The 19,632-nt window shown below is 48.3% G+C and overlaps 1 protein-coding gene across 2 annotated transcripts; it reads right to left on the bottom strand.

Moving 5' to 3' along the window:
- Positions 1 to 2,236: 2,236 nt before the first annotated feature.
- Positions 2,237 to 19,604, bottom strand: FBL (fibrillarin rRNA 2'-O-methyltransferase). Of its 2 annotated transcripts, XR_014950741.1 has the most exons (10): positions 19,506 to 19,604; positions 18,478 to 18,519; positions 17,042 to 17,224; positions 15,862 to 15,956; positions 13,749 to 13,919; positions 11,776 to 11,908; positions 8,499 to 8,611; positions 4,521 to 4,666; positions 2,387 to 2,491; positions 2,237 to 2,353 (listed from the first exon to the last, which is right to left on the bottom strand). XR_014950741.1 is itself a non-coding variant. In XM_085564482.1 (9 exons), exons 1-9 carry the CDS (start codon positions 19,513 to 19,515, stop codon positions 2,470 to 2,472), a joined length of 915 nt encoding a protein of 304 aa, XP_085420608.1. In that variant the 5' UTR covers positions 19,516 to 19,604; the 3' UTR covers positions 2,237 to 2,469. The 2 variants fall into 2 exon arrangements, 1 of the variants encoding a protein (XP_085420608.1); XM_085564482.1 differs by having other exon boundaries at positions 2,237 to 2,491.
- Positions 19,605 to 19,632: the final 28 nt, after the last annotated feature.

Genomic DNA, 19,632 nt, shown 5'->3' with positions numbered 1-19,632 from the left:
GTCCATCCCAGTATAAACCAGTACAAACCAGTATAAACCAGTACAAACCAGTATAATCCAGTATTAACCAGTACAAACCAGTGTAAACCAGTATAAACCAGTACAAACCAGTATAAACCAATATAAACCAGTACAAACCAGTATAAACCAGTACAAACCAGTATAATCCAGTATTAACCAGTACAAACCAGTATAAACCAGTATAAACCAGTATAAACCAATATAAACCAGTATAAACCAGTATAAACCAGTATAAACCAGTACAAACCAGTATAAACCAATATAAACCAGTACAAACCAGTATAAACAAGTACAAACCAGTACAAACCAATATAAACCAGTACAAACCAGTATAAACCAGTATAAACCAGTATAAACCAGTATAAACCAGTACAAACCAGTATAAACCAATATAAACCAGTACAAACCAGTATAAACCAGTACAAACCAGTATAAACCAGTACAAACCAGTACAAACCAGTATAAACCAACAACCCCCAGTTCCCTCCCAGTTCAGCCCACCCAGCATTAATTACCCCATTAATTAACCTCAGTAATCACCCCATTAATTATCATTAATCACCCCATTAATTAACCTGATTAATCACCCCATTAATTGAGCACCATTAACCCCATTAATTAATCCCCATTAAACCCCATTAACGAATCCCATTAATGACCCCCATTAATTAACCCCATTAATGACCCCATTAATTACCCCCATTAATAAACCTCATTAATTACCCCAATAATCAACCCCATTAATGAACCCCATTAATAACCTCATTAATTACCCCATTAATAAACCCCATTAATTACCCCAGCAGTAATTCACTCTCCTTATTAATTACCGCACTAATTAACCCCATTAATTACCCCATTAATGACTCTATTAATCAACAACCATTAATTACCCCAGCAATAACTAACCCTCATCAATTAACCCCAGTAATTAACCCCATTAATGACCCCATTAATGAACCCCATTAATCGACCCATTAATTAACCTCATTAATCACCCCATTAATTGAGCACCTTTAATTACCAAATTAATTAATCCCCATTAAACCCGATTAATCAAATCAACCCCATTAATCAACCCCATTAATTACATTATTGAACCCCATTAATTACCCCAGCAGTAATTAACCCTCATCAATTAACCCCATTAATGAACCCCATTAATTAACCTCATTAGTAACCGCCATTAATCAACCCCATTAATTAACTCCATTAATTACTCAGCTGTAAATAACCCTCAATTAACCCCACTAATTAACCCCATTAATCAACCCCATTAATGAACCCCATTAATCGAGCACCATTAATTAATCCCATTAATGAACCCCCATTAATTACCCAGCTAATTAACCCCATTAATTAACCCCATTAGTTACCTCATCTATTAACCCCATTTAATTACCCCATTAATTACCTCATTTATTAATCCCCATTAATTAACCCCATTTTTATACCCTACATTAATTAACCCCCTATAATTAACACATTAATTAACCCTTATTAATGACCCAATTAATTAACTTCAGCGCTAATTAACCCTATTAACCCTCATTAATTAACCCTACTAATAAACCCCCATTAATCAGCCCCGCATTAATGAGCCCCATTAATTAACCCCATTAACCCCAATTAACAAACCCCAATAATTAATCCCAGCATTAACACCCATTAATTTGCCCCATTAATGAACCCCAGCATTAATTAACCCGCCACTATTAAGTCTCATATTAATTAATGCCACTAATTAACCCAGAATTAATGAACCCAAACATTAACCCCATTCATTACCCAGCATTAATTAACCCCGTTAATTAAAGTGCCAATTAACAAATCCCATGGCTAATTAACTGCTGCCATTAATGCCACCAATTAACCTCCCCAACTAACCAACCCCATTAATTAATTAATTAAATTACACCCAGAATTAATTAACCCAATTAAATTAATTAAATCCATTAGCCCCAATTAACACCCGTAATCAACCACCCCCTCTAATTACGCAATCCCAATTAATTAACATCCCCCCTAATTAACCACTGTGGTCATTAGCGCGCTCAGGAATCAATTAACCCTCGCAGTAATTAATTAATGATGTGTAGTTAATTAATTAAGTGTAATTAGTAACTATTAATTAATGAATTAACCATTAATTAACACCTCCCTGAACCACCCCCAGCCCCTTAATAAACCCCTAATTAATGAATCAATTAACGAGGCTAATTAACAAATTGTTCTTTATTTGCCAACACCCCCAGGCCCCGCCCACTTCCGGTTCAGCGACAGGAACTTCCGGGTTAGGCCACGCCCAATTTCCGGTGAACTTCCGGGTTAGGTCACGCCCATTTCCGGGGAACTTCCGGGTTAGGCCCCGCCCATTTCCGGGGAACTTCCGGGTTAGGCCCCGCCCCCGCTGCTGGCGCCCCCTGGCGGGCGGGAGGAGCGATGACGTCACTTCTCCTTCGGGGGGGGCCTGGGGGGAGAATAAAAACCAGTAAAAACCAGTAAAAAATAGTAAAAACCAGTATAAACTAGTAAAAACCAGTAAAAACCAGTAAAAACCAGTATAAACTAGTAAAAAATAGTAAAAACCAGTATAAACTAGTAAAAACCAGTAAAAACCAGTAAAAACCAGTATAAACCAGTAAAAAATAGTAAAAACCAGTATAAACTAGTAAAAACCAGTAAAAACCAGTAAAAACCAGTATAAACTAGTAAAAACCAGTAAAAACCAGTAAAAACCAGTATAAACCAGTAAAAAATAGTAAAAACCAGTATAAACTAGTAAAAACCAGTAAAAACCAGTAAAAACCAGTATAAACTAGTAAAAACCAGTAAAAACCAGTAAAAACCAGTATAAACTAGTAAAAAATAGTAAAAACCAGTAAAAACCAGTATAAACCAGTATAAACTAGTAAAAACCAGTATAAACCAGTATAAACTAGTAAAAACCAGTAAAAACTAGTAAAAACCAGTATAAAACAGTAAAAACCAGTAAAAACCAGTAAAAACTAGTAAAAACCAGTATAAAACAGTAAAAACCAGTAAAAACCAGTAAAAACTAGTAAAAACTAGTAAAAACCAGTATAAAACAGTAAAAACCAGTATAAACTAGTAAAAAATAGTAGAAACCAGTAAATAACAGTCAAAACAGTAAAAACCAGTCAAAACCAGTATAAACGAGTCAAAACCAGTATAAACTAGTAAAAACCAATCACAACCAGAATAAACCAGTCAAAACCAGTAGAAACTAGTAAAAATTAGTCAAAACCAGTATAAACCAGTCAAAACCAGTTCATCCCACTCCCCTTTTCTCCCGAAAATCCCCATTTTTCACCCCAAAATCCCCATTTTTGCCCCAAAATCTCCCATTTTTTCCCCTCCAGTCCCTCCCAGTATAAACCAGTATAACCCAGTCTGGCCCAGTATAAACCAGTCTCCTTCTCACCCCCAAAATTCCCATTTTTCCCCCCAAAATCCCCATTTCTCATCCAAAAATCCCCATTTTCATCCCTAAATCTCCCATTTTTTCCCCTCCCAGTATAAACCAGTATAACCCAGTCCCATTTTCATCCCCAAAATCCCCATTTTTCACCCCAAAATCCCCATTTTTCACCCCAAAATCCCCATTTTTTCTCCTCAATCCCCCGTGTTTTCCCCTCCCCGTCCCTCCCAGTATAACCCAGTATAACCCAGTCCCTCCCAGTATAACCCAGCCTGTCCCAGTATAAACCAGTATAACCCAGTCACACTTTCACCCCCAAAATTCCCATTTTTCACCCCCAAAATCCCCATTTTTCCCCCCAAAATCCCCGTTTTTGCGCCTCAATCCCCCGTTCTTTCCCCTCCCCGTCCCTCCCAGTATAACCCAGTCGCTCCCAGTATAAACCAGTATAACCCAGTCACATTTTCATCCCCAAAATCCCCATTTTTCCCCCCAAAATCCCCGTTTTTGCGCCTCAATCCCCCGTGCTTTCCCCTCCCAGTCCCTCCCAGTATAAACCAGTATAACCCAGTCCCATTTTCCCCCCAAAATCCCCATTTTTCCCCCCAAAATCCCCATTTTTCCCCCCAAAATCCCCATTTTTGTGCCTCAATTCCCCATTCTTTCCCCTCCCCATCCCTCCCAGTATAAACCAGTATAACCCAGTCCCTCCCAGTATAACCCAGTCACATTTTCACCTCCAAAATTCCCTTTTTTTCCCCAAAATCCCCATTTTTCGCCCCAAAATCCCCATTTTTCACCCCAAAATCCCCATTTTTCACCCCAAAATCCCCGTTTTTTCTCCTCAATCCCCCATTTTCCCCTCCCCGTCCCTCCCAGTACAACCCAGTCCCATTTTCACCTCCAAAATTCCCTTTTTCCCCCCAAAATCCCCATTTTTCACCCCAAAATCCCCATTTTTTCTCCTCAATCCCCCGTGTTTTCCCCTCCCCGTCCCTCCCAGTATCACCCAGTCCCTCCCAGTCCCTCCCAGTATAACCCAGCGTGTCCCGGTCACCGGTAGACGCCGACCACCACGGCGTGGTCCCTCTCGTAGGGCTCCAGCGTCAGCTGCTCCTGCGGCTTCATCCGCTCGGCCGCCATCTTCCTCACCTCGCCCGCGAACACGGCCTCGGCCGGCGCCGTCGAGTCGATGCAGTTGGCCTGGAGCCGGGCAGAGCCGGGCAGAGCCGGTCAGAGCCGGTTAGAGCCGGTCTTACGGCAGCCAGGACCGTCAGAACCGGTTTTACAGCAGTTAGAACTGGTTAGAACCGGTTAGAACCGGTTTTACGGCAGTCAGGACCGGGCAGAACCGGTTAGAACCGGTTTTACGACAGTCAGGACCAGTTAGAACCAGTTAGAACCGGTTAGAACTGGTTTTACAGCAGTCAGGACCAGTTAGAACCGGTTTTATGGCAGTCAGGACCAGTCAGAACCAGTTTTACAGCAGTCAGGACCAGTCAGAACCGGTTTTACGGCAGTCAGGACCAGTTAGAACCGGCTAGAACCGGTTTTACGGCAGTCAGAACCAGTTAGAACCAGTTAGAACCGGTTAGAACTGGTTTTACGGCAGTCAGGACCAGTTAGAACCGGTTTTATGGCAGTCAGAACCGGTCAGACCCAGTTAGAACCGGTTTTACGGCAGTCAGGACCGGTCAGGACCGGTTAAAACCGGTTTAGTGGCAGTCAGGACCGGTTAGAACCGGTTAGAACCGGTTTTACAGCAATCAGGACCAGTCAGAACTGGTTAGAACTGGTTTTACGGCAGTCAGGACCAGTTAGAACCGGTTTTTTATCAGTCAGAACTGGTTAGAGCCGGTTTTATGGCAATCAGGATTTGTTAGAACCGGTTAGAACCGGTTTTACGGCAATCAGGACCGGTCAGAACCGGTTAGAACCGGTTAGAACTGGTTTTACGGCAATCAGGACTAGTTAGAACGGTTAGAACCGGTTTTACAGCAGTCAGGACCAGTTAGAACCGGTTAGAACTGGTTTTACGGCAGTCAGGACCGGTTAGAACCGGTTTTATATCAGTTAGGTCTGGTTTTATGTCAGTCAGAACCGGTTAGAACCAGTTCTATATCAGTTAGAACTGGTTAGACCCGGTTTTACGGCAGTCAGAACCGGTTAGAACCGGTTAGAAGCGGCTTTATATCAGTCTGAACTGGTTAGAACTGGTTTTACAGCAGTCAGGACCAGTTAGAACCGGTTAGAACTGGTTTTACAGCAGTCAGGACCGGTTAGAACCAGTTCTATATCAGTTAGAACTGGTTAGAACCAGTTTTACAGCAGTCAGAACCGGTTTTACAGCAGTCAGGACCGGTCAGAACCAGTTTTATATCAATTAGAACTGGTTTTATGTCTGTCAGAACCGGTTAGAACCGGTTTTGTATCAGTCAGAGCCGGTTAGAACCAGTTTTACGACAGTCAGGACCGGTCAGAACCGGTTTTACGACAGTTAGAACCGTCTAGAACCGGTTTTACGGGAGTCAGAGCCGGTTAGAACCAGTTAGAACCAGTTTTATGGCAGTCAAAGCCGGTTAGAACTGGTTTTTTATCAGCCAGAACTGGTTAGAACTGGTTTTACGGCAGTTAGAACTGGTTTTATATCAGTCAGAACCAGTTAGAACCAGTTTTATATCAGTCAGAACTGGTTAGAACCGGTTTTATATCAGTTAGAACTGGTTTCATATTAGTCAGAACCGGTCAGAACCGGTTTTACAGCAGTCAGAACTGGTTAGAACCAGTTCTGCATCGATCTGACCCACTTAGAACCGGTTTTATATCAATCAGAACTGGTTAGAACCAGTCAGAACCAGTTTGAGTCACTTAGAACCAGTTTGATCCCAGTCAGAACCAGTTAGGACCAGTTAGAACCGGTTTTATATCAGGCAGAACCCGTTGGAACCAGTTACAGACCAGTTAGAACCGGTTCTACATCCATCAGAACCGGTTGGGATCACTTAGAACCGGTTTTAAAGCAGTCAGAACCGGTTAGAACCGGTTAGAAGCGGCTTTATATCAGTCTGAACTGGTTAGAACCGGTTTTACAGCAGTCAGAACCGGCTAGAACCGGTTAGAAGCGGCTTTATATCAGTCTGAACTGGTTAGAACCGGTTTTAAAGCAGTCAGAACCGGCTAGAACCGGTTAGAAGCGGCTTTATATCAGTCTGAACTGGTTAGAACCGGTTTTACAGCAGTCAGAACCGGCTAGAACCGGTTAGAAGCGGCTTTATATCAATCTGAACTGGTTAGAACCGGTTTTACAGCAGTCAGAACCGGTTAGAACCGGTTAGAAGCGGCTTTATATCAGTCTGAACTGGTTAGAACCGGTTTTACAGCAGTCAGGACCGGTCAGAACTGGTTAGAACTAGTTTTGTATCAGTTAGAACTGGTTTTATATTAGTCAGGACCAGTTAGAACCACTTAGAACCAGTTAGAACCGGTTTTGCAGCAGTCAGAACCGGTTAGAACTGGTTTGATCCGGTTCTACAGCAGTCAGAACCGGTCAGAACCAGTTCTGCATCGATCTGAACCACTTAGAACCGGTTAGAACTGGTTTTATATCAAGCAGAACCAGTCAGAACCAGTTTGAGACACTTAGAACCGGTTTGATCCCAGTCAGAACCGGTTCGGACCAGTTAGAACCGGTTTGATCCCAATCAGAACCAGTTAGGACCAGTTAGAACCAGTTTGATCCCAATCAGAACCAGTTAGAACCGGTTTTATATCAATCAGAACCAGTTAAAACCAGTTTGAGCCACTTTGAACCGGTTTTAGGCAGTCAGAACCGGTTAGAACCGGTTTTGGATCAGTCAGAACCGGTTTATACTGGTCTGAACTGGTCCGTACTGGTTGGAACTGGTTTATACTGGTCCGTACTGGTCAGAACCGGTCCGTACTGGTTTATACTGGTCAGAACCGGTCAGACCTGGTTTATACTGGTCTGAACTGGTCCATGCTGGTCAGAACTGGTTGGAAGCGGTCGGAACCGGTTTATACTGGTCTGTACTGTTTTATACTGGTCTGTACTGGTTTATAGTGGTCTGAACCGGTCTGTACTGGTTTATACTGGTCTGAACCGGTCTGTACTGGTTTATACTGGTCTGAACCGGTCTGTACTGGTTTATACTGGCCTGTACTGGTTTATACTGGCCTGTACTGGTTTATACTGGTCTGTACTGGTCCATACTGGCTGGAACCGGTCTGTACTGGTTTATACTGGTCTGAACTGGCCTGTACTGGTCCGTGCTGGTCGGAACCAGTCGGAAGCGGTCGGTACTGGTTTATACTGGTTGGAACCGATTGGAACTGGTTTATACTGGTCTGAACTGGTCCGTGCTGGTTTATACTGGTCTGAACTGGTCTGTACTGGTTTATACTGGTCTGTACTGGTTTATACTGGTCTGAACTGGTCTGTACTGGTTTATACTGGTCTGTACTGGTTTATACTGGTCTGAACTGGTCTGTACTGGTTTATACTGGTCTGTACTGGTTTATACTGGTCTGAACTGGTCTGTACTGGTTTATACTGGTCTGTACTGGTTTATACTGGCCTGTACTGGTTTATACTGGTCTGATCTGGTCCGTGCTGGTTTATAGTGGTCTGAACTGGTCCATACTGGTTTATACTGGTCTGGTTTATACTGGTCTGTACTGGTTTATACTGGTCTGAACTGGTCTGAACCGGTTGGAACTGGTTTATACTGGTCTGAACTGGTTGGAACTGGTTTATACTGGTCTGAACTGGTTTATACTGGTCTGAACTGGTTTATACTGGTCTGAACTGGTCTGAACCGGTTGGAACTGGTTTATACTGGTCTGAACTGGTCCGTACTGGTTTATACTGGTCTGAACTGGTCCGTACTGGTTTATACTGGTCTGAACTGGTTTATACTGGTCTGAACTGGTCCGTACTGGTTTATACTGGTCTGAACTGGTCCGTACTGGTCTGAACTGGTCGGAACCGGCCGGAAGCGGTTTGTGCGGGTCGCACCTTGATGGAGATGAGGAAATGGCCGCCGCAGCGCAGGAAGTGATGCGCGTTGAGCGCCACGATGCGCGTCTGGTCCGGCTGCGCCACGTCGGCGAAGATCACGTCCACCATGCCTGGGATGGGAAAAACGGGAATATCCGGAATTATCCCGGATTATTCCAAATTATCCGGGAATTCTGGGAAAAAAACCCAAAATTTCAGCCAAAAAAACCCAAAATTCCAGGCAGGAACGAGAAATTCCCATAAATTCCACAACCGAGAAGATCACGGCCACCATGGTTGGGACAGGGAAAAATGGGATTGTCCCAAATTATTCCAGAATTATTCCGGAATTATCCTGGAATTCTGGATAAAACCCCAAAATTTCAGCCAAAAAAACCCAAAATTCCCACAAAATTCCAGCCAGGAACCCGAAATTCCCATAAATTCCACAACTGAGAAGATCACGGCCACCATGGCTGGGACGGGAAAACGGGAATATCCAAAATTATCCGGGATTATCCGGGATTATCCCGGATTATCTGGGAATTATCCGGGAATTCTGAGAAAAAACCCCAAAATTCCAGCCAAAAAAACCCAAAATTCCCAAAAATTTCCAGCCAGGAACGAGAAATTCCCATAAATTCCACAACCGAGAAGATCACGTCCACCATGGCTGGGACAGGGAAAAACGGGATTATCCAAAATTATCCGGGATTATCCGGGATTATCTGGGAATTCTGGATAAAAACCCAAAATTTCAGCCAAAAAAACCCAAAATTCCAGCCAAAAAAACCCAAAATTCCCACAAAATTCCAGCCAGGAACCCAAAATTCCCATAAATTCCACAACCGAGAAGATCACGGCCACCACGGCTGGGACAGGGGGAAAAACGGGAATATCCGGAATTATCCGGGATTATCCGGGATTATTCCAAATTATCCGGGAATTCTGAGAAAAAAACCCAAAATTTCAGCCAAAAAAACCCAAAATTCCAGCCAAAAAAACCCCAAAATTCCCACAAAATTCCAGCCGGGAACGAGAAATTCCCATAAATTCCACAACCGAGAAGATCACGGCCACCATGGCTGGGACAGGGGGAAAAACGGGAATATCCGGGATTATCCGGGATTATTCCAAATTATCCGGGAATTCTGGGAAAAAAAACCAAAATTTCAGCCAAAAAAACCCAAAATTCCCAAAAAATTCCAGCCAGGAACGAGAAATTCCCATAAATTCCACAACTGAGAAGATCACGGCCACCATGGCTGGGACAGCGGGAAAAACGGGAATATCCGGGATTATCTGGGATTATCCGGGATTATCCGGGAATTATCCGGGAATTCTGGGAAAAAAACCCAAAATTTCAGCCAAAAAACCCCAAAATTCCCACAAAATTCCAGCCAGGAACGAGAAATTCCCATAAATTCCACAACCGAGAAGATCACGGCCACCATGGCTGGGACAGGGGGAAAAACGGGAATATCCGGGATTATCCGGGATTATTCCAAATTATCCGGGAATTCTGGGAAAAAAAACCAAAATTTCAGCCAAAAAAACCCAAAATTCCCAAAAAATTCCAGCCAGGAACGAGAAATTCCCATAAATTCCACAACCGAGAAGATCACGGCCACCATGGCTGGGACGGGGGGAAAATGGGAATATCCGGGATTATCCGGGATTATCTGGGAATTCTGGGAAAAAAACCCAAAATTTCAGCCAAAAAAACCCAAAATTCCCAAAAAATTCCAGCCAGGAACGAGAAATTCCCATAAATTCCACAACCGAGAAGATCACGGCCACCATGGCTGGGACAGGGAAAAACGGGATTGTCCCAAATTATTCCAGAATTATTCCGGAATTATCCTGGAATTCTGGATAAAAACCCAAAATTTCAGCCAAAAAAACCCAAAATTCCCACAAAATTCCAGCCAGGAACCCGAAATTCCCATAAATTCCACAACCGAGAAGATCACGGCCACCATGGCTGGAAGTTCTTCTCCAGAACCTTTCCCAGAGATTCTCCCAAAGGTTCTCCAGGAGGTTCCTCAGGAAGTTCCCAAACTTTCTCCAGAACTTTCTCCAGGAATTTCCAAAAATGTTCCCCAGAAGGTTCTCCAGGAGGTTCCTCAGAAGTTTCTCTAGAACGTTCCCCAGCCCTTTAGACCTTCTCAAGAACCTTCACCAGAAAGTTCTCCAGAACCTTCTCCAGAAACTTTCCCAATCTTTCTCCCAAAGGTTCTCCAGAAGGTTCCTCATAAAGTTCCCCAGAAGCTTCTCTAAAACGTTCTCCAGGAGGTTCCCAGAAGGTTCCTCAGGAGGTTCCCCAGGAGGTTTCCAAAATTTTCTCCAGAACTTTCTCTAGAACTTTCTCTAGAAGGTTCTCCAGGCCTTTAGAACCTTCTCCAGAACCTTTCCCAAACCTTCTCCAGAATTTTCTCCTGAAGTTTCTCTAGAATGTTCCCCAGAAGATTTCCCAGAACTTTCTCTAGAAGGTTCTCCAGACCTTCAGAACCTTCTCAAGAACCTTCTCCAGGAGATTCCACAGGTTCTTCAGATGTTTCCCCAGAACCTTCTCCAGAACTTTCTCCAGAAGGTTTCCCAAGGCTTTAGAACCTTCTCCAGAACCTTCTTCAGGGCTTTCTCCAGAAGGTTCCCCAGAAAGTTCCCCAGAAGGTTCCTCAGAAGGTTCCTCAGAACTTTCTCTAGAAATTTCTCCAGGTTCACGGAACTTTCTCCAGGAGGTTCTCCAGGCCTTTAGAACCTCGTCCAGAACCTTTCCTAAACCTTCTCAAGAACTTCCTCCAGAAGGTTCTCCAGGGCTTTAGAACCTTCTCCAAAACCTTCTACAGAACTTTCTTCAGAAGTTTCTCTAGAAGGTTCCCCTGAAAGTTCCTCAGAACCTTCTCCGGAACTTTCTACAGGAGGTTCTCCAGGCCTTTAGACCCTTCTCAAGAACCTTCTCCAGAAGGTTCCCCTGAAAGTTCCTCAGAACCTTCTCCGGAACTTTCTACAGGAGGTTCTCCAGAAGGTTCTCCAGGCCTTTAGAACCTTCTCCAGAACCTTCTCCAGAAGGTTCCCCAGGAGGTTCCTCAGAACCTTCTCCAGAACTTTCTACAGGAGGTTCTCCAGAAGGTTCTCCAGGCCTTTAGACCCTTCTCAAGAACCTTCTCCAGAAGGTTCCCCAGGAGGTTCCTCAGAACCTTCTCCAGAACTTCCTCCAGACCTTTAGACCCTTCTCCAGCCCCTCTCCAGGAGGTCCCCAGCCCCGTGTCCACGTCCCCGTGGTGGCACTGACCGACCAGCATGCGGTACTTGTGGGGGTGCCGCGCGTCCTCGATCACCGGCACCACGTTCGTTCTCTTCTTGGCCACGTTCAGGAGGTCCCGGCCCGAGCGGTGCGAGAACTCCACCGCGTACACCACGCCCTCCTGCCGGGGCCACCGAGGTCACCAGGGACCACCCGAGGTCACCAGGGGTCACCAATGTCCACCCGAGGTCACCAATGTCCATCCAAGGTCACCAATGTCCATCCAAGGTCACCCAAGGTCACCAATGTCCACCCGGGGTCACCAATGTCCACCCGAGGTCACCAATGGTCACCAATGTCCACCCGAGGTCACCAATGTCCACCCCAGGTCACCAATGGTCACCAATGTCCACCCGAGGTCACCAATGTCCACCCGAGGTCACCAATGGTCACCAATGTCCACCCGAGGTCACCAATGTCCATCCAAGGTCACCAATGTCCACCCGAGGTCACCACGGGTCACCAATGTCCACCCGAGGTCACCAATGTCCACCCAAGGTCACCAAAGGTCACCAATGTCCACCTGAGATCACCAATGTCCACCCGAGGTCACCAATGTCCACCCAAGGTCACCAATGGTCACTAATGTCCACCCAAGGTCACCAATGTCCACCCGAGGTCACCAATGTCCACCCAAGGTCACCAATGGTCACTAATGTCCACCCAAGGTCACCAATGTCCACCCAAGGTCACCCAAGGTCACCAATGTCCACCCGAGGTCACCAATGGTCACTAATGTCCACCCGAGGTCACCAATGTCCACCCGAGGTCACCCGAGGTCACCAATGTCCACCCGAGGTCACCCAAGGTCACCAATGTCCACCTGAGGTCACCAATGTCCACCCAAGGTCACCCAAGGTCACCAATGTCCACCTGAGGTCACCAATGTCCACCCGAGGTCACCAATGGTCACCAATGTCCATCCAAGGTCACCAATGTCCACCCGGGGTCACCGATGTCCACCTGAGGTCACCAATGTCCACCCAAGGTCACCAGGGCTCACCAATGTCCACCTGAGGTCACCAATGTCCACCCAAGGTCACCAATGTCCACCCGAGGTTACCAATGTCCACCCGAGGTCACCAATGGTCACCAATGTCCACCCAAGGTCACCAATGGTCACCAATGTCCATCCAAGGTCACCAATGTCCACCCGAGGTCACGCAAGGTCACCAATGTCCACCTGAGGTCACCAATGGTCACTAATGTCCACCCGAGGTCACCAATGTCCACCCGAGGTCACCAATGTCCATCCAAGGTCACCCAAGGTCACCAATGTCCACCCGGGGTCACCAATGTCCACCTGAGGTCCCCAAAAGGCTTGGGAGGGGCCCAGGTGCCCCCAGAGTGGCTCCACCCAACATCTCGAGACCTTCAGGTGACCCCAAATCCCAGTTCTCCACCATTTTTTGGCCCCAGAATTTGGTTTTTTCACCCCAAAATGACGTTTTACGGATCCCAGGTGTCCCCAGGTGTCCCCAGGTGTCCCCAGAGTGACTCCACTGAAGATCTCAAGACCTTCAGGTGACCCCAAATCCCAGTTCCCCACCGTTTTTTGGACCCAGAATTTGGTTTTTTCGCCCCGAAACGACGTTTTACGGATCCCAGGTGCCCCCAGAGTGGCTCCACCCAACATCTCAAGACCTTCAGGTGACCCCAAATCCCAGTTCTCCACCATTTTTTGGCCCCAGAATTTGGTTTTTTCACCCCAAAATGAGGTTTTACGGATCCCAGGTGCCCCCAGGTGTGCCCAGGTACCCCCAAGATGCCTCCACTGAAGATCTCCAGACCTTCAGGTGACCCCAAATCCCAATTCCCCACTGTTTTTTGGCCGCAGAATTTGGTTTTTTCACCCCAAAATGACGTTTTATGGATCCCAGGTGCCCCCAGGTGTGCCCAGGTGTGCCCAGGTGTCCCCAGGTGTGCCCAGGTGTGCCCAGCCGTGCCCAGGTGTGCCCTACCTGCCCCACGATGTCGGAGACGTGGCTGACGGTGGTGCCCGAGGCGGCGCCCAGGTAGAGCACGCGGGCGCCCGGCCGCACGTGGATGCGGTCGATGCCGCCCAAGATGGCGGCGGCCAGCTTGGAGCGGAACGGGTTCCAGGCGCGGTACTCGATGGACTCCGTGCCCTCCTAGACCAGTATAAACCAGTATAAACCAGTTAGAGACCAGTACGAACCAGTATGGACAGATATAAACACTTATAGACCCCTATAGACCAGTATAAACCAGTATGAACCAGTTAGAGACCAGTATGAACCAGTATGGACAGATATAAACACTTATAGGTCCCTATAGACCAGTATAAACCAGTATGAACCAGTTAGAGACCAGTATGAACCAGTATGGACAGATATAAACACTTATAGACCCCATAGACCAGTATAAACCAGTATGAACCAGTTAGAGACCAGCTTGGAGCGGAACGGGTTCCAGGCCCGGTACTCGATGGACTCCGTGCCCTCCTAAACCAGTATAAACCAGTTAGAGACCAGTATGAACCAGTATGGACTGATAGAAATCCTTATTGACCCCTATAGACCAGTATAAACCAGTATGAACCAGTTAGAGACCAGCTTGGAGCGGAACGGGTTCCAGGCCCGGTACTCGATGGACTCCGTGCCCTCCTAAACCAGTGTAAACCAGTATAAACCAGTTAGAGACCAGTATGAACCAGTACGGACAGATATAAACACTTATAGACCCCTATAGACCAGTATAAACCAGTATGAACCAGTTAGAGACCAGCTTGGAGCGGAACGGGTTCCAGGCCCGGTACTCGATGGACTCCGTGCCCTCCTAGACCAGTATAAACCAGTCAGAGACCAGTATGAACCAGTATGGACTGATAGAAATCCTTATAGACCCCTATAGACCAGTATAAACCAGTATGAACCAGTAGAAACCACTAAACACCAGTATGAACCTGTATAACCCAGTATAAACCAGTATGGAGCAGAATGGACCAGTATAAACCAGTTCCTCCCAGTATAAACCAGTTCCCTCCCAATACAGACCAGTATATATTGGGATGTACTGGGACGTACTGGGATGTACTGGGATCATACTGGGATGTACTGGAACATACTGCGATATACTGGGATCATACTGGGATGTACTGGGATGTACTGGAACGTACTGGGATATACTGGGATCATACTGGGATGTACTGGGATCATACTGGAATGTACTGGGATCATACTGGGATGTACTGGGATCATACTGGGATCATACTGGGATGTACTGGAACATACTGGGATATACTGGGATCATACTGGGATGTACTGGGATCATACTGGGATCATACTGGGATGTACTGGGACATACTGGGATATACTGGGATGTACTGGGACGTACTGGGATCATACTGGGATGTACTGGGATCATACTGGGAGGGGCCCTGGAGGCTCCCAGTTTGGCTCCAACGCCTCCCCCAGTCCCTCCCAGTATAACCCAGTCCCTCCCAGTCCATCCCAGTATAACCCAGTCCATCCCAGTATAACCCAGTCCCTCCCAGTACAAACCAGTATCCATCCCCATCCCCCTCAGTCCCTCCCAGTACAAACCAGTATAAACCAGTCCCTCCCAGTACAAACCAATCCCTCCCAGTGTAACCCAGTCCCTCCCAGTACAAACCAGTATCCATCCCCATCCCCCCCAGTCCCTCCCAGTACAAACCAGTATCCATCCCCATCCCCCCCAGTCCCTCCCAGTCCCTCCCAGTACAAACCAGTATAACCCAGTCCCTCCCAGTCCCTCCCAGTACAAACCAGTATCCATCCCCATCGCCCCCAGTCCCTCCCAGTTCATCCCAGTCCATCCCAGTCCCTCCCAGTTCCTCCGAGTACAAACCAGTACCCATCCCCAATCCCCCGCAGCCCCTCCCAGTACAAACCAGTATAACCCAGTCCCTCCCAGTACAAACCAGTACAGACCAGTATCCATCCCCAGCCCCTCCCAGCCCCCCCAGTACAAACCAGTATCAATTCCCATCGCCCCAGCCCCTCCCAGTACAAACCAGTACAAACCAGTACAAACCAGTACAAACCAGTACAAACCAGTACAAACCAGTACCTCGACGCTGATGCGCTTCTCGCCGTACACCGACTCTCCCGGCACCAGGTTCCGTGTCACCAGCGCGTCCTCGCGGCCCCGGCAGATGAACACACCTGAACACGCAAACAGACACGCCTGGGACACGCGAACACGCCCGGGACACGCGTGGGACCCTCAGCTGCTCCCCAGCCCCTCCCAGTATAAACCAGTATAAACCAGTTACCCAGTTCCCTTCCCAGTCCCTCCCAGTATAAACCAGTATAAACCAGTTACCCAGTTCCCTTCCCAGTCCCTCCCAGTATAAACCAGTTACCCAGTTCCCTTCCCAGTCCCTCCCAGTATAAACCAGTATAAACCAGTTACCCAGTTCCCTTCCCAGTCCCTCCCAGTATAAACCAGTATAAACCAGTTACCCAGTTCCCTTCCCAGTCCCTCCCAGTATAAACCAGTATAAACCAGTTACCCAGTTCCCTTCCCAGTCCCTCCCAGTATAAACCAGTATAAACCAGTTACCCAGTTCCCTTCCCAATCCCTCCCAGTATAAACCAGTATAAACCAGTTACCCAGTTCCCTTCCCAGTCCCTCCCAGTATAAACCAGTATAAACCAGTTACCCAGTTCCCTTCCCAGTCCCTCCCAGTATAAACCAGTTACCCAGTTCCCTTCCCAGTCCCTCCCCGTATAAACCAGTATAAACCAGTTTACCCCGTTCCCCTCCCAGTCCAAACCAGTATAAACCAGTATAAACCAGTTACCCTCGTGCCGGTGCAGCTCCACCGTCACTTTTCTCCCAGAATAACCAGTATAAACCAGTCCCTCCCAGTATAACCAGTATAACCAGTCCCTCCCAGTATCCCCAGTCCCTCTCAGGCCCTCCCAGTTCATCTCCCAGTACAAACCAGTACAAACCAGTATAAACCAGTTACCCTCGTGCTGGTGCGGCTCCACCGTCACTTTTCTCCCAGTATAACCAGTATAAACCAGTCCCTCCCAGTATAACCAGTATAACCAGTCCCTCCCAGTCCAAACCAGTATAAACCAGTATAAACCAGTTACCCTCGTGCCGGTGCGGCTCCACCGTCACTTTTCTCCCAGTATAAACCAGTCCCTCCCAGTATCCCCAGTCTCTCCCAGTATCCCCAGTCCCTCCCAGTCCCCCTCCCAGTCCAAACCAGTACAAACCAGTATAAACCAGTTACCCTCGTGCCGGTGCGGCTCCACCGTCACTTTTTTCCCGCCTTTGAAGCCGCCGCGGGCCCCGCCCCTGGCCCCGCCCCCTCGGCCTCGGCCACGCCCCCTCGGCGCTCCGCGGGCCACGCCCCCTCCTCTGGCCACGCCCCCTCCTCTGGCCACGCCCCCTCCGCGGGGCGGGAAACCGGAACCTGCGGGGGGAACTGGGTTATACTGGGATATACTGGGAGGGACTGGGTTATACTGGGATGTACTGGGAGGGACTGGGAGAGACTGGGTTATATTGGGATATACTGGGAGGGGATTGGGAGGGGCTGGGTTATACTGGGATATACTGGGAGGGAACTGGGTTATACTGGGATATACTGGGAGGGACTGGGTTATACTGGGATGTACTGGGAGGGGATTGGGAGGGGCTGGGTTATACTGGGATATACTGGGAGGGACTAGGTTATACTGGGATGTACTGGGAGGGACTGGGAGGGGATTGGGAGGGGCTGGGTTATACTGGGATATACTGGGAGGGAACTGGGTTATACTGGGTTTTACTGGGAGGGGATTGGGATGGACTGGGTTATACTGGGATGTACTGGGAGGGGACTGGGTTATACTGGGTTTTACTGGGAGGGGATTGGGATGGACTGGGTTATACTGGGATGTACTGGGTTTTACTGGGAGGGGATTGGGATGGACTGGATTATACTGGAATGTACTGGGAGGGACTGGGAGGGGACTGGGAGGGGCTGGGTTATACTGGGATATACTGGGAGGGACTGGGAGGGGATTGGGAGGGACTGGGTTATATTGGGATATACTGGGAGGGGATTGGGAGGGGCTGGGTTATACTGGGATATACTGGGAGGGGACTGGGTTATACTGGGTTTTACTGGGAGGGGATTGGGATGGACTGGGTTATACTGGGATATACTGGGAGGGAATTAGGATATACTGGGAGGGGACTGGGAGGGGATTGGGTTATACTGGGATATACTGGGAGGGAACTGGGAGCACTGGGAGGGGAACTGGGGGGAGTGGGAGGGAACTGGGAATGAACTGGGATGGACTGGGAGGGAATTGGGAGGGAATTGGGTTATACTGGGATATACTGGGTTATACTGGGAGGGGATTGGGAGGGGCTGGGTTATACTGGGATATACTGGGATGGACTGTGATGGACTGGGTTATACTGGGAGGGAGTGAGAATTGATACTGGTTTTATACTGGTTTATACAGGGAGGGAACTGGGTTATACTGGGAGGGAACTGGGAATGAACTGGGATGGGCTGGGAGGGAATTGGGAGGGGAATTGGGTTATACTGGGATATACTGGAAAGGGACTGGGAGGGAACTGGGATATACTGGGAGGGACTGGGAGGGCACTGGGGCTCCCAGTACGGGCAGCCCCAGGCTATACTGGTTTATACTGGTTTGTACTGGGACTCACCTCTGCCTCGGAAGCCGCCGCGGCCCCCCCGGGGGCTGAAACCTGCGGGGAACTGGTCAGACTGGGACGTACTGGGACGGACTGGGATCATACTGGGATGGACTGGGAATGAACTGGGATATACTGGTATGTACTGGGAGGTGCCCTGGAGGCTCCCAGTGCTCCCAGTTTGGCTCCAAGGCCTCCCCCAGTCCCTCCCAGTATAACCCAGTCCCTCCCAGTACATCCCAGTATAACCCAGTCCATCCCAGTTCCCCCTGAATCCCCTCCCAGTTCATCCCAGTGCTCCCAGTTCACCTCTAACTCCATCCCAGTATGGCCCAGTTCCCTCCCAGCGCTCCCAGTTCATCCCAGTCCCGTCCCAGTCCATCCCAGTATAACCCAGTCCCTCCCAGTCTGTCCCAGTTCCCTCCCAGTTTGTCCCAGTTCCCCCCAATTTGTCCCAGTTTCCTCCCAGTTCCCCCCAGTTTGTCCCAGTCCATCCCAGTTACCCTTCCATTTTCTCCCAGTTGCTCCCAGTTCACTCCAAATCCCCTCCCAGTACATCCCAGTCCCGCCCAGTTTATCCCAGTTCCCTCCCAGTTCCATCCCAGTTCGTTCCCAGTTCCATCCCAGTTTGTCCCAGTTCGTTCCCAGTTCCATCCCAGTTTGTCCCAGTTTGCTCCCAGTTCCATCCCAGTTTGTCCCAGTCCCTCCCAGTTTGTCCCAGTTCCATCCCAGTTTGTCCCAGTCCATCCCAGTCCGTCCCAGTCCGTCCCAGTTCATCCCAGTCCCTCCCAGTCCATCCCAGTTTATCCCAGTTCATCCCAGTCCCTCCCAGTTTGTCCCAGTTTGTCCCAGTCCCTCCCAGTTTGTCCCAGTTTGTCCCAGTCCATCCCAGTTTGTCCCAGTTTGTCCCAGTCCCTCCCAGTTTGTCCCAGTTTGTCCCAGTCCATCCCAGTTTGTCCCAGTCCATCCCAGTCCCTCCCAGTTTGTCCCAGTTCCATCCCAGTCCATCCCAGTCCGTCCCAGTTTGTCCCAGTTCCCACCCGGCCTCATCGCCGCTTTCTCCACGCGGGGCTCGCGCGCCTCTGCCGGAACGGGAAGTGACGTCACAAATAGCGGGACCCCACAGTCCCCCCGCGCATGCGCATACCCGGCCTGACGCCAAAGCCA

Source organism: Lonchura striata, chromosome 33 (assembly GCF_050655825.1).
Source record: "Lonchura striata isolate lonStrDom1 chromosome 33, ASM5065582v1, whole genome shotgun sequence".
Taxonomy (NCBI): Eukaryota; Metazoa; Chordata; class Aves; order Passeriformes; family Estrildidae; genus Lonchura; species Lonchura striata.
The sequence above is the reverse complement of the archived record's forward strand: the minus strand, read 5'-3'. Positions and strand labels throughout refer to the sequence as shown.

Coding starts and splice junctions, on each gene's coding strand:
- FBL (XM_085564482.1), bottom strand. Junction 15,957..17,041: donor GGAGCCGCACCGGCACGAGG/GTAACTGGTTTA, acceptor TTGCGTGTTCAG/GTGTGTTCATCTGCCGGGGC. Junction 2,492..4,520: donor GTGGTGGTCGGCGTCTACCG/GTGACCGGGACA, acceptor TTCTCCCCCCAG/GCCCCCCCCGAAGGAGAAGT.